The following is a 14,872-nucleotide window of genomic DNA, read 5'->3' on the forward strand; positions in this document are numbered from 1 at the left end:
TCCGCTTTCGGTGTGAATGTGCCTTAAAAGCTTGTTAATTCACAACTCATTAATTCGAAATTTCGGATAATTCAAATTAGTCGCCGTGGTCCATCCATCAATGTACTGAAAGCAATATGTAACACATCCCACTAATTCACACTGAAATCCACACCACCACCGATAATTCGAACTCTGCGCCATCGTGGATGGGGAGAGTGCTAGTGCGCAGGAGCACGGTGGCGACACTGATGTCGCCGTGCAGGCCACACAGCTTTGCTTATTCCATCTGCCGCCCTTTGTTCAGGCTTGACTGGAGAGCCTGGCCAGGCGCATTTGTGGCTGGCCAGGCATTGCCAACGCCTCTGTTGCAGGTTGCTTCTCTCCCATATAAAGCTCAAGGGTGATAAAATCGTTGCCGTGCGCCGTATGCTGTATGTGCGAGCGAAAGGATGCGAGGGTGAGCTATCGAACGCGGCTCTATCTCACGTGCACGAGCGAGGAAGGCAAGGCGGATACACACCCTATCCTGTCACGCGCAAAGCACGGGTGTGAGATGGAGGGGGAAGGAAGGGGGACATTATTCTCTGGCAGCTGCTGCTGCTTGCAGCGCAGCCATGCAGGCGTCGTATTTTGAAAGTGATCTGCGACGTGGCCAAAGTGCGTGCCCGCGTGGGCCTCATCTTCAAAGCGATCTGCAATGGTTGCAAAGTGCACGTAATGTTGGTAGCTTCATATGCGATGTGCTTTCTAAATTTCATTCGCGTTGAAGCGAGAGCTGTACGAAGGTCAATTCGTTCGCTGCTGCTGCCGTGATTCCTCACTCCAGCATTTTTCAGCGAGTTTTTGCGAGATGTGTTCATGTTCACCTGCTCGCGCAACATTGTACTTGTTACTTTAGTTAGTAAGTGAATGCTTACAAGTTTATATGGCCAGTAAAACTACTATCCTTACTTGGTATACCTATCTACTAATTTGCTATCGCAATTGATGCTTCGCTTTTCGTGCAAAACAGTGACATTTTTTTTCTCCGCACGGCGCGACGAACGCGCGGATGGAGCAAGATGCCATTTCGGCATCGGGCACGTTGGACCACGTTGGCCGCGTTCGGTTACGTTGGCTGCAGCAGTGCTTCGAAGTATTGACGCTGTTGTTCATGCCAACGTGATGTAGCGTGTGTGCATGTGCTCACGCCACGTCGGTCTACATATGCGCCTTAACCGAGTTATATTTTTTATTTGATTTTCATTAGTTCGAATTTTCGTACCATCCCCGTGGAATTTGCATTAACGAGCTTTTACTGTACTTGAAGATAAGCTTCAAGATCGAATTACTATACCTTAAACAACTGTTTCCGAAATTTAATATGCGCCAAGTGTGTCATTTCTTTACATTCAAGATACATGTGGCAAAGCGTCTAAAACTTGTAAATTCGTACATAGAAAATTTGTTTTCAACACAGCCTTGTAATGGGAACATATGTGACAGTGATGCCCCTTCCGGCTTTTCAAGCCATAGACTGAAGCAGACACTCGAGTAGAGAATTTGCATTGCATATTTATTCGTCATGTACCACTTTCACTTGAGACAAAAAAAAAAAAATGGAAAGGTAAGTTACACAGTTTAAATAACTGCTTGTGAGAAAAACTTATTTACATGGCAAGGCGGCAAGGATCGCTTCTCCATTCTTGCATGATTCAGTTCCCAAGCTTGCGCCGCACGGTCATTTCGTTCTGAGAAGGGCATAGTATGCCACAATGATTTAGTTGCTACATGCAATTTAGCATGCAAAGGGGCCAAGAGCCAGGTCATCAGGCTGGCAGCATTATTTTCCCCCAAAGCATCTTCCCAAAGAAGATATATATATATAAAAAAACAGTACCTAACAAATCACAAGAAAAGGGTATCCACAGTTCCTCAAGAAAGGCAGTCCATTACAGCTTATAAAACAGCTCCCCAACGTGAGCAGCCGAGGCAGCTTCTTGACTACTGTTCGTCTATGAGCGGTGTCGCATCGCCAGCCGGTGTCGACTCGATCATGGGGCTCGGGGATGCACGAGTTGTCGGAGTGCGGCGCACAGACGCACGGTTGGATGCCTCTTGCTGCTCCATGCGTTGCTTTGCCCACTGCTCCGCCATGCGCTTCCAGTCGGCAATCGATGGATTGCCTGTGCTCCTGCAAAAGAGTGTATCCACATAGTTGTAGGGCAACACATCCTTCTCATCGGTCTATACATGTTCATTGCAGGGCAAAGACCTCTTCCAAAGATCTCCAATAACCCTTGTCTTGCATCAATCTAACCCACCCCGCGCTCATATGCCTGCAAATTTCCTGATCTCACAGCTTTCCTGCACTTCAAATTGTGTTTGCCTTCGCTTGGCACCTATTCTGTTACTGCTTTAGATGAGAGATTATCTATTCTACCAAGGGTGTGCGTACAGTAACCTTTGAGACTGAATGGAGTATGAACCGCATAGTGACAGAAGCAAGTCAAATAGCAAATGCATACAAAATAGTTTTCGAATATTGAATGGCATTTTCCATTATTGTTATAGAACAACAATGTTTAATCACAATACATATACAGTCGCCGACTGATTTTTCGGACTCCAAAAATTCGATTATTCGAGGACCCGCTTCAGTCGAGGACTCGATTCGAGGACTCGATTATTCGGTCTGCTTCGCAGCACTGCCATTCTCCGCATAGACAATAATGTATAACAACTGCCGAAAGTTTGGACACCTTTCAACCTCTCGTCTGATTTTTTGGCCACTCCTTGAGCCAACTCGATCGAGAGCACCATGCACCGACTCTGACCGGTGCATGGTTTGACTTGCTGAATGTCATTTCTGTTTTGAACGGAGCCTCCTTGCTGCCCCATGAAGTGGCGCTACTGCAAATCCCCGCTCATCATCATCGTTTCTGGCTGGTTCGATAGAGTGGCTACAGCAGTCCCGGTCTCAGCTTAGTAAGCCATGTCAAAACAATCCAGAAGCAGGGGGGGGGGGGGGGGGTGTATTCTGTAAGAGTCCACCTAGTGGACTGTCCATTTCGGCCGCTGCTGATTGGATGCAGCTGTATGAGAGAAGAGGAGTCAAGCGGCCCCAGCCAATCAGCAGTGGCCGAAATGGACAGTCCACTAGGTGGACTCCTACAGAATTTCAGCCCCAATTTGTTCCTTTCTTCGTGCACAACGCTGCAAGTAGGCCACGTTTTTCTTTTGTGCGACTGGTGTTGGCGTGACGGCGTGCTGGTGTTTGCTTTGTGTGTTGGGTCGAGGTTACAGTGATCCAACACGGCATAAGGAAACATCGCGTCAAGTGTCTAATGGCGCCGACAGTGCCTGTGCAGACTGCACTGGGGAATGCTGGCAAGCGGGTACTGGGAGGCCTAGAATTTGTCGCCTTACGATGTGCTCCCTACTGACACCGAAAATGTTCTGCCGAGACCTGCGCAGTGATTGCATTGCGATTCCAGACACCGTCTCATTTGATAGTTTCACAGGTGCTGACACTGCTGTACTGACATGTGCAGAACTCGACGACGGCGAGATCATTCGTCAGGTTTCTGCTGCACCACCAGACGATGACTCCGAGTCGGAAGATGACGCACCATGTGCTACGGTGCCGCCGCTTGCGGAGCGTGTACAAGCAGTGACTGTGCTTTCAGCCTTCTATAGTGACCGTACGACCCTCTCCAAGATTCAGGCTTATCTGATTGCGCGGAAATGGAACAGCATGCAAGGCGTATCTACGATTTCTTTAAGCCTACTGCCGCGACCATAATAAGTGCGTGGAAATAAATGCTTTTTTTTTTTTGCTTAATCGGCTTTTTTGGACACCTGTTTATTCGGACATTTCCGCAGTCCCCGTGAGGTCCGAATAAACGGTCGGCGACTGTATAGCATAAACTGCTTATAATGCAACTTGCTGGAGTAGCAAATTTTTTCACTATAGGCGGTATGTACCACACTATTATAAGCAATTAAGAGAAAATGAGACATCCACCCAATCGTAGCAATTGCTACAAAGGAAACCCACACGGGTTCCTCGAAAGAAAGCTTTGCAGCTGAAGAAAAATTCTTCTTGGTCTGGGGTAGCTGCTCCACCATCTGAGCTAACCAGGCAGCTAGCATATCGCAGGGCCAATTCAAATCTGTCCACAACTCGAAGCAATGGCAAGAGCTTGACATAATAGTTCTGCGGAAACCCGCAAGGTGGAGAGAAGTAACTAATGATGATAGATGGAGCTCAGATGGAAAGTCAGTGGTCCCGGGTTCGAGTTCTGGACCAGGATTAATTTTTTTTTAAACTGCGAGGCTTTTCTTTTGAGGAACCCGTATGGGTTTCCTTTGTAGCAATTGCTACGATTGGGTGGATATCTCATTTTCCCTTGATTAATTACTTCTCTCCACCTTGCAGGTTTGCATAACTATTACATCAAACTATTATAACCAAAACAACATTTTTCAAAGGCATGCATTTGGAAAACATGTAGACCAAGCAGCCGCGTGTGTCCAGGAATCGAAGCGTATGACCGGAATGTGCCCTCACTTTCGTTAGTGAGGTGGCTTCTTCATTTTTTCCAAATGCCACACAGCCTCTGCGAAGCATTTTATTGACTCTGCACCAAACTGCAACATTAAGGGGGGAGGTGGGGATCAGAGCTAACTTTTTTCTTCTTTGGCCTAAAGCAACAAAATTTGGCAACCACACTCGAAAGTGTCCGAAATAAAGAAATATGCAGTTTCATTACGATACCTTGACTACTTTTCAAGTTACAAAATGTTACATGTGTTGCACTTGTGGAAAACCTGGCACAGTAACTAAACATGCCAGGGAGTTGCCTGTAGTTTTAATTTCTGCTCAAGAGAGCACTAGAGGGTACAACAGTTTCAAAACTTTTTTAACTGCTTTATTTTTTTTACACAGAACATCATGTTCACTTTCAGTAATTGTACCAGAACTTGTCATTCACAAATTGCCATGCAGAAAAAGAACTAAGCCCTCAGCAAGATATTGAAGACTGTCATACCCTCAAGCACACTTCAGGGAATACATAAAAACAAACAGGATCAAAATTGGTCCAGGCATGCCCATGCTACCCCTTCCATAGACAACGCAGAATGCCCAAAACACACTTTTAAGAAAACGCCTCTCAAAAGTTTTTGGAGCAGTTCACATCTCTCAAAATACACCAGGTTTGTAGTTTGTGCTGTCATTGCTTACAGGCGACTTTTTGGGTCTATGCCCTTTGATTTGCGCACTTCGAGGTGCCGATGCTCGAAATGCGTAGTCGCGGCCTTGAGGAGTCGACACTTGATGTGCTTAGTCGCGCAGTCAGAAGCGCCGATGCACAAAATGCTTAGGCAAGAGTCCGTGATGTCCGCACGCGATGTGCTTGATCGCAGAGTTGGAGACTCCTATGCATGAAATGCTTAGTAGCGCATCCGAGGATTAGGTGCACAATGTGCATGGTCACAAATTCCGAAGCGACGAGTGCTGAAAGGCTTAGCTGCGTGTCCAGATTCCGCACGCGAAAATTGGTCGCGATGTCCGCGTGGTCGATGCTCAGTATGCTTAGCCGCGGGTCTGAGACGTCCTAAAACGTAGGGATCAGCCACGCTACTGCGATGTCTGTGTAGCACCTCTTTTGACACGCCGAGATTACAGTGAGTGGAGACTTCCAGACTTGCGAGGTGCTAAGAGCCGAGCAGACAACGCGAGCGCCAGACCAATGGCCAACTGCGCTGGAGTATGTGGGGAGCACACGCGCCCATCTTCCCCCGCGCCGTCGCGTCGAGCGCCGGCATAGACCGGGGAGAGGCGCACTATGCCCTCTCCCGATTCTCCATCGCTCTCACGACGCGCGCGCGCCCTTCCACCCCCACTCGCGGGCGGGTAGCTTACGGGCGAGGAGGACATTCCCCTCGCCCAGGTAAAAAGGTACAAAACAGCGCGACCGGGGGAGACGCTCTCTCTCTGAGGCCGGACCCCTAACCTGCCGGACTGGAGTACCTGCCGCAACCCGTGAGTGACCACGTTGCCTGACTATCCCGGGCAACGAGGCCAGCCTATTTATTACTATTACAGAGAGGACATCCCTCTGCGAGTGTTCGATATTGCTAATTGCAATAAACGTTGTTACCGTTGACACCGCTGGTTGCCTTATTTGTCCGAACCCGGCGTAGCCGTGATTCCCGCGCTACGGGTTGGGAGTACCACGAAGCGACTGCGTGGGGCTAGATCCGGAGCTCGCCTTCAGCCCTAGCCGCACGCAGAGTGGAACCCCCACATTTGGCCCCACGTTGGGCGCCAAATTAGAGCATTTCTACGTGGTTTACTGTGATGATATTTCAGAATGAAATAGAAAATGAGTAATACCTAGAAATTGAAAATGTGATTTCCAAAAATTCTATTTTTTGGCTATTTGTCGCGATGTGAAAGCCGCGTCCCCCCTTAACCACCGAGTCCCCGACTCCCGACAAGGCAGCACTGGTTAGGGCTAGCCGGTGGGGTTATCGGGGGGCATACTGTCATGGGAAGCTCGCCCTTGATGTATGTTTATACATGAGTACACATTGATCTGGTGCGAGCTCATGCACATAGGCTGCACTAATGGCAGCATGCGTGGCACAGGGTTCATGGATGATCATGCGGCAAATACCGCGAACGTGCACAGCAAAGTTGGTTTGTGTGCATACTGGTAGGAACAGCAAAAGCTCACGTGAGGGAGCTGTATGTAATGTATCCTCCCATACAATGAGTTTTATGGGAGGAAAAACGGGAGCCAGAAAAGTGCATCATATCTAGTCCTGCACTATAAGCAGTTATGTTATAAGTGGCAATGAGAGCTGTAAAGCAACGTTCACATCCTAGTATTTGCAAGAGCAGGAAACTATTAAAAAAAAAAAACAGTTGCATTTGCAAATAGTGCTTATTTAATTGAAGGGCCAAGTCAGACAGGATAATATTTGATTTGTTATATTGTAGTTGCGAACGCATTCACAAACCTTTATGTTTATACATGTTCCATGATCGGCCAATACTATACTTCCTCCTCTTAACGTCAGCTAGAGCATGATCCACCTTATAACCAATCAATGCTGGCATTGCCCTAGCTCTAAGCTAGCTCTTCTAGCTTCATCATTTTCCATTCAAATATTCACTGTGTGGTTAGCGGCTTCCTTTAAAGCTACAGCACCAAGCAGATCAGCTGGCCAGTGGAACATCGCACACTTAGCAAGAGTGTTAATAACAGTCCAAAACACTGGGAAGGCCTTGATGCTTACTTGGTGCCAGACACGACGGTGGGGATGGGGTTGGCCTGGATGACAGCTGCAGCGGCCGCAACAGCCGCTGGCGTGTGCCGTGGTGTATGAGCGCCCCGTGGTGTCTGTTGGGCAGCCGCCCACGAAGTCTGAGGGGTCTGTGGGTAGCGAGGGGTCACCGATGGTGTGGCCACCGCATGGTGGTACGATGGGGTCACGAGTGGCGTCGCCATCGCTTGTGAGGGTGTGTACGGCTGCTGCAAGGGGGCAAAAAAGGGAAGGGGGTTAGATGCATGGGGGCCTGGCTCACCGACCCAGGGTTTCGTGAATATACTGCTGCAAGAGAAATGGCTAGTGTAACTAACCATAATAAAACTATGGCCTAAGGACTGGCCCACCAAAACAATCGTGCTCCCAAGAACTCATGCACCAGCTAACCTAAAACCTTGCCACTGCGTGCACAGGCACAGCTGTTACTGGGAATGCAGAAAGACACCTCTGATAATTGCTGTGTATGAGTGTGCGCTTTTGTTTAAGTCTCTAGGACAGCAGTAACTTAAACACACACTTCAGGCTTGTTTCCATTCTGGTGACTCCTGCCTTTTCTACACTGGGCACACTAGACTCACTGGAATGAACTGACTTTGTTGAACCTCGCTTGCCCTTGGCTACACGACAAGCCTGCAGAATTACTAAAGTGTGTCTTGCATCTACCCCCTTTTTTATTATGACGAAGATTTGCTCAGACAGTGGCTATCCAGTATATCTAAGCAGAATGAGTACATTAGTCTGCAGTCGAAACCCGCGATAATGAAACACCGCAACAATGAAACATTTTCGTATCACTGGCGAACGCCCATAGGATTCAATGCATTTCATACCTCTCACCAATGAAATGTCGCTGTAATGCGATCCCGCATCAACGAAATTTGCCGGAACGTAACTCTGCATATTACCTACTAGCAGGTTCCAAAATGCGCTCAAATGTGATAGTTTTGCACTAAAATTACATAAAATACCACCACATTACACTTGTGTGGGCACTGCTATTTTAGTTCACAAAGACCACCAAGCGTCAGAAGCGATCAGTGCGCTGGAAACACGTCATGGCCGCCATCTTGTTTGTTGGTCGCCCGTTTAAAGCGGCACGCATGTTGCTACTGACATGTGACGACGGTTTTCGCACACCTACTAGACAAGATCATAGATCATTGTTCGAAACGCGCTTTCAGTTTGTGTTCCCTGCGGCTGATGACTCAGCGAGGCATAGGCCAATTGCCTGAGGCGAAACTGAACGCACACTGAACGCGCATTTCGAACAAAAATCGCCGATCACGGCAGTGCCCTGCGTAATGTGTGCCTCGGTGAGAAAAATGCAGCAAATACAAGGAAGTCCACGTCCCACCAACCTGGAACTGTTTATGGCGCTTGAGATGGCGGTCGCAGCAGATGGAATGTCACGCATTGGACCATGATTGAGCGATTGTCCGGGAATATGCATCCCTTGCTTGAAGAACGCTGGCTTTGGACGTAGATTTGCGCGACAGTGCCATAATCTCGATCATTTGCCTTCGGGTACACGACATACGATCACTTTTGCGCTCGGCACCGGACATGTCGACGTCTACAGGCAACAGAGTGCGCTAGAGAAATGCTGCTGCATGTGCTGCTGTGCTGCGTCCGGTGCGAAGTTACACAAAATCTAGCAAAAGTGATCACATCTCCAAAAGAAATTGACCGAGAATACTGTGCCGTGGCAGTGCCACTGCTGGTCGACGCATGCACCGCACTTTGTACTGTCGGCAATGCAGTTTTATATCCTCAACCAATGCTCGCAAAGGAGGCTAACAGAATTTTGACAACAAAGTTTTGTTCTACAATGCATCACCTATCGGTGCTATCTCTTTTCACAATGAAATTCTCGTGAAAGCGAATTTTTTTGTGTTTCCTGCTGATTTCATTATTGCGAGGTTCAACTGTAGTATGTTACCAAAAGAATCATTTTCACAATTTTTTTCATTACTGAGCCTTATTTCTTAGAACTGAAAAACCAGCTGGAATCACTTCTTCACCCATAACTAATTTCCTTTTGTGTGACTAAATAATATAGTACTGATGGGGTTCAACTCCCTAAAGCAACACCTGGGTTATGAGAGCCACTACAGTGGACAGCACAGCATTAAACTTGTCCACCTGGGGTTAACGTAGACCCACCTTTGGTACACCAGTATTTTCACTTAGCTTATCACACCATCCAAATGTGGCTTCCATGGTCAGGAAATGAAGCCGTGATCTTGTGCTCAGCAGAATAAAGCTATAATGGCCATAAGCCACTGCAGCATGCAACTTTCCTTTCAGGAGAGACAATTGACCACCAGAAAACGCTGTCAGCTAGGTCCATTAGGTACTTTTTCTGCCTCGGAGAGATGAAACTTAGTCTGTGATGCTGCGTTGAGCATGTTTCACTCCACTAAGGAATAAAAAATTCATCTGAAGATGGTGTTTGAAGGTTTGGGATGGCTATTCTATCATAACATTGGTTACGGCCCAATGATTAGCCTCTTCTGCTCATGCATCTGTGAAGGCCACCACGTCAGCAGTCTGAATCCCAACCCCCCATTAACTTCCGGACAAATTTTTCTTTGAAGGCCACCTCAATAATAGTGATGAAAAGCAGGTCCTATGAGCGCAATAGAGAGCATCACAGTACTACTGCACAAACTGGTATCAGCTCTAGTTGGTGTTGTGGACTGTATGCCTTTGACGAAGAGCATAGATACATTTATGGTTGAATACAGCTGCACGGAGATTTCAGGCGAATCAGTTGTCATTCATTGAAAATCACACAACCGGGTTCTAGGTCTCGTGTCATAGATGAAAAGCAAAAGAATGCATAATTTACCTGGTGATAAGGGTATGCGTTGGCATAGGTTCCCCCGTAAGGTGTTGGGAATGACGGTGTCTGTCCGGCCACTTGAGATAATGATGCAAACATGTGATTGGAAATGTTGGCTGCTGCTCTCTGGATTGCCTGAGGGTCGACATCTAGTTACAAGGCAGAAAGACAAGAGGCATATGTATGTGAGTATATCACATATCAAATTAAGCAAATGCCAGTTGCAATAGATTCACATCAAGCATGCCTACACCCAGCTGCACAAAGACTGAACAGTAGATACAGCAGTAAAATGTTGCTAATTTGGGCGGCACCACTTTGTCGCGGCCCTTGATGGCACAGACATCAAGGGTGAAGCTGGCAGCATTTGAAGCTGCTTGACGATTCTAAAGAACTAACATTCCCAACAGCAGCCTACGAAGCCACCTGAGACCGTGTCGCTATTTAACATGTAAAGGAAAAAACACTGGACAGACAAAACACAAACAAGAAACCACAAATGTAGCCTTTACAACTTAGCAGCTTGGATTTGCTTCTTTCGCAGTTAGGGTGTGGTCAGCAAGTACTGAATGCTTCTCTAGGTTTGGTTTTAAGAAGACAAAGACGTTATACCAAAACAAGAACACATTTCTTTTTGTTTAATACTACAGCTGAATTTTCATGCAGTCATGCAAGCTGAGTCCGCGTTATCAAACGGCATACCGCGAGGCACCCAAAATTTCAGTCATCCTTATACATTAGGTCCATGGCGCGAGTGGCACTGCTGCAAAGCTGTCCGAATGTACAAGTCATCATTATTGGTCGGCGTACGTGTGCAGAAGGAAAAGTCCGATCTGTGTTTCCCCAAGGGTTTTCGAGTACACAACATGCGCATGAGTGCAAGCGTAATGCATGACACAAGAATTGCCAATTTCTGCTTTGAATGGTGCTGCATTATCTTTTGCTACAGCTTGTTTTTTTTTCTCCCTCCCCCCAATTAGTGCTGCTTGACGCCCAGAGCACAGCAAAATGCAAAGGTGCTATGCCTCCCCATGCGAGACACAAAGGCAGCATGGGCCAACAGTGCATGTTTGTGGAATTGTTACACATCATAAGACAAAATAGGGCCAAGAATGCCCACTCACTAGAAATGTTGATGCTGGGTGTGGCACCAATGTAGGATGACTGGCCCATTGGTGTGCGCACTGCAGTAACGCTGCTCGGCGTTCCGGGGATGGGGTCCCGGAAGTGCTCCTTGAACCACCTGAACAGGGAGCCCACGGAGTGGAACATCTGCTGTCGGTAGCGGAAGCCCTCAGGTGTCACCGTAACATACTCATGTCGAACCTGCAGGCAAATTACAACCAAGCACGAGAGCTCATTCATTTGGTCCAATTAGTACATGGCACAGTGAGAGCAACAATTCAAGCAGCCAGGCATATCCTGCTAATCCGCGGTGAACTATTTTAGTAGACTCTGCAACATCTGTACATGTCAAAATAGTGACAAGCAAACCAGTCCAGAAGTCATGGTGAAGGAAACTTACTGATCTACTAAAAAAAAAAGGCATGTTGAAGTCATTAAGAAAGTCATCTTAAGTGCCATTAAGGCTTGTTTTGAGACATTTTAAAACTAAATCGCAAATTGCTTAATCATTTCAGTATGTTATGCTGTTATTTCTGCACCATATCTGCATGTGGTGTTTTTAACTGGACCAGAAACTAGCCTATCTCAGCTATCAGTTTAGATACTGCTGCATTTGTTCTCTATGCATTTGAAAAATAAAGTGCTTTTATTTACTGACTAATTGATTGCTTGATAGATTGTTTGATTGATAACTTAAACAACAAAATTACCTTGAAAGGGGCGCACCGTACTTAACCAATTCTAATGCACACTCATTTTTAGCAGGGTTAAAGTAAGAAAATATAAGCACACCTGAATAAAAGATGCACCTGAATGTAATACGCACCTGAATGTAACACACGCTCGATATATGAAATAGAGACATAGCATGTCCTCACATTCGTGATCGGAAAAAAAATGAGATCTGCAGAATTTACCTTAACAGAAGGGAAACAATCTATTTTATGAGCTTTCATAATGAATGCGGCCTATCATCTTCGCCATTTGCACTACACTGGCCACAGATACCAAAAACACAGGGGCGGTACTCTCGAGCGATCACATTAAGACATACTGCTATCAGGTTCGCGAGACTCTGCCTAGCACTTGTCGAAGTATGTGTCCCGCAGCATTCCTGGCACTGTGCATAGATAGCGAAATTATAACAGTGCCAGAAACACTAGCGACTGATTATGCCAGCGCATCCAGTGCAGAGTCGCACGAAATCTTACAAAAGTGATTGCATATCTGAGAGTTACTGGCCGAAAATACAACTCAAGATGATAGTCGAGCACAAAATGAACTGACAGCAACTTTAATAAAATTGTGTTCTGTCGCCATTTTGTGATAGTGGTGATGTTGCATAACGTAGTTTCGGTTTCTTATCCGACTGTAACGCAAAGGCAACTTTCGGAACGATTTTCTTGGAAAAAAAAAAGGCCGACATTAGATTTGGGTAAATGCAGTACTACTTTGCTAACAAAAGTAAAAGTGTGATTTTCTGAGGAACGCATGAGAGTTTGCAACATATCCAAACGTGATATTTAGTTGCCTATGAGTTAACTAGTCCAGTCCAGGGACAAAACTTTGCAGGCCACGAATCCCTCTACAAAAGTAATTCCTTAGGCGTTGGGCATAGAGCCTGGTTTGGATAACTGCAGCATAATGCACATAACAATTATGATCCAAGTGCCTGCACCAAAGAAAAATTCAGTTTCTAGAAACACCTGTGGTACACACAGCCAACTTTCAGGAATTGCACGCAAAATGGTGCCAAATACAAAGCTCAAAAAGTGACTGTAATTTCTCTTGTCTTTTTCTTGGCATTTTGTGTTTGGCTAGTCCACTAGCCCTTTGTCCACCTTCAAGTACACCAGACCCTTCTCTGATCTGGTTGTCTTGCTGTCCAGTATACGTTCTCCACAGCACAACATGCATACCGCCCCCAAGAGCTGAAATCACCACAGGCACATCTGAAATAGCTCCGAGGGCCTGCCAGTACGCTTATTAGGTGTATCGGTGCTCTACTGTGACAGGAGATGGCAGGTGCACATATGTATAATTAATGAATACATGCTGGGTCCCATGACAGTGGCCCCTTTCCAGTCTTGGTATGCTTGACCGCAATGCATTGCATATGCTTGCCTGCGTAATACAGCTGTTTTACGACAAAATTGACTTTTGGAAACCAGCATCATGCAACGCATGATCCAATACTTCCCGTGCTTCGAAGCCATCCGTGAGGATAAAAAAGAGGGAGTCGGCGGCATTGCTGACAGTGGCAAATTCTTTCAATGAAAAACACAGCAATAAACAGCACCAAGCTTCGCAGCGAACATCGAAGCAGCTAGTCCTACCATTGCGGAAGTGGCTACGGCTGCCAGTGCATCAGAATACGAGTGTTGGTTCGACGCTGTGGGACACTAAAAATGGCGGCGGTGGTGGCTTTGATTAATGCACTTTTGAACCTGCTTTCACAGCAAAAAAACAAGAAACTCAGACAGCGAAGGGTTTCAGCATCTGAAATTCCAGACGTCCTTATACGCTGGCTCTATGGGGTTTGTGGCTATGCTACGAAGGCGTCCGAATTATCGGGCATGTCTGAAAAATCGGATGGCAGAAAAACTGGTCATTGACTCTATTCGTTACATGCTGATATCAGGGAGAAACATTTAAGATTTACCACATTATACCTGATAATTTGTTATATCTGCGTTCGCTAATCAAGGCTCGAATGTACTTCAAGAGCAACATCACATCACTTCTCTTCTTCAGCACCACTTGATCAGCTAGCATGAGGCTGCACCGAGATTGTAGGGAAATTACAATACAATGCGTCTTTATTAGTAGTATTTACTGTATACAACACACAGTGCAACCATAGCTGTGTGATGTCCAAAACAACATTACCAATAACATCCTTTCTGGCAAATCATTCTGGTAAATGTAAGCATTTAGGAAGTTTTTAATTTTAATATTTGCACTCTTCGCACTCTTGCACACATGCTCTTTATTTAGCATTCCAAAAAATTCTGGACGACATACCTTGACTCGTGGTAGGTAGGAGAGCATGAACTTTCCAGGGAACTCTCGCGAGGCTGAGACAAAGTAGTGGATTTTAGAAGGGTTACGCTTCTTCTCCTCGGTGAGCAGCTTCTCAATCATTTCTCGTTTGCCACCTTCAGCGTCCCGGAAGTACCGAAACGTAGTCAAATCCCGTGCAAAGCTTGCCATTGGCTGTACATGCCTGGCTATGATTTCATCCAGGTCCTCGAATTCCTGAAACAGCAGAAGCATGAAATGTCCCTAGTGAATTACAGCATGAGTAAGGGCGATGAGCAAAACGAGAACAAGCTGAAAGCGGGAGCCAACGTTTCGACAAGTGGAATTGTCTTTTTCAAGGCGACATATGCTTTCCTCGGCACAGTATATACAGTAAAAGCTCGTTAACTTGAATTCTGTGGAGATGCTGTGAAACCTCGAATTATACAAAATTCAAACTAATGAAAGTCACAGCAAAAAATCGCACGGTAAAGGCGCATATATAGTCTGATGTGGAGTGAGCATACACACACACACATAACGTCACGTTGGCATGAACAACATCTATACTTCGAAGCA

General features: G+C 46.3%; 1 protein-coding gene across 1 annotated transcript in view; it reads right to left on the minus strand.

Annotated features, from left to right (window-relative positions):
• Positions 1 to 1,516: 1,516 nt before the first annotated feature.
• The window catches only part of Spt6 (transcription elongation factor Spt6), a 94,652-nt gene continuing 81,296 nt past the window's right edge, over positions 1,517 to 14,872 (minus strand). Inside the window, exons 33-37 of the mRNA XM_065452599.2 lie at positions 14,297 to 14,530; positions 11,272 to 11,473; positions 10,154 to 10,296; positions 7,273 to 7,508; positions 1,517 to 2,155 (exon numbers count right to left, since the gene is read on the minus strand). Coding sequence (XP_065308671.1) covers positions 1,966 to 2,155; positions 7,273 to 7,508; positions 10,154 to 10,296; positions 11,272 to 11,473; positions 14,297 to 14,530 — 1,005 coding nt within the window. The 3' untranslated portion in view covers positions 1,517 to 1,965. The remainder of the gene's footprint in view (positions 2,156 to 7,272; positions 7,509 to 10,153; positions 10,297 to 11,271; positions 11,474 to 14,296; positions 14,531 to 14,872) is intronic.

Source organism: Dermacentor albipictus, chromosome 2 (genome assembly GCF_038994185.2).
Source record: "Dermacentor albipictus isolate Rhodes 1998 colony chromosome 2, USDA_Dalb.pri_finalv2, whole genome shotgun sequence".
Classification (NCBI taxonomy): Eukaryota; Metazoa; Arthropoda; class Arachnida; order Ixodida; family Ixodidae; genus Dermacentor; species Dermacentor albipictus.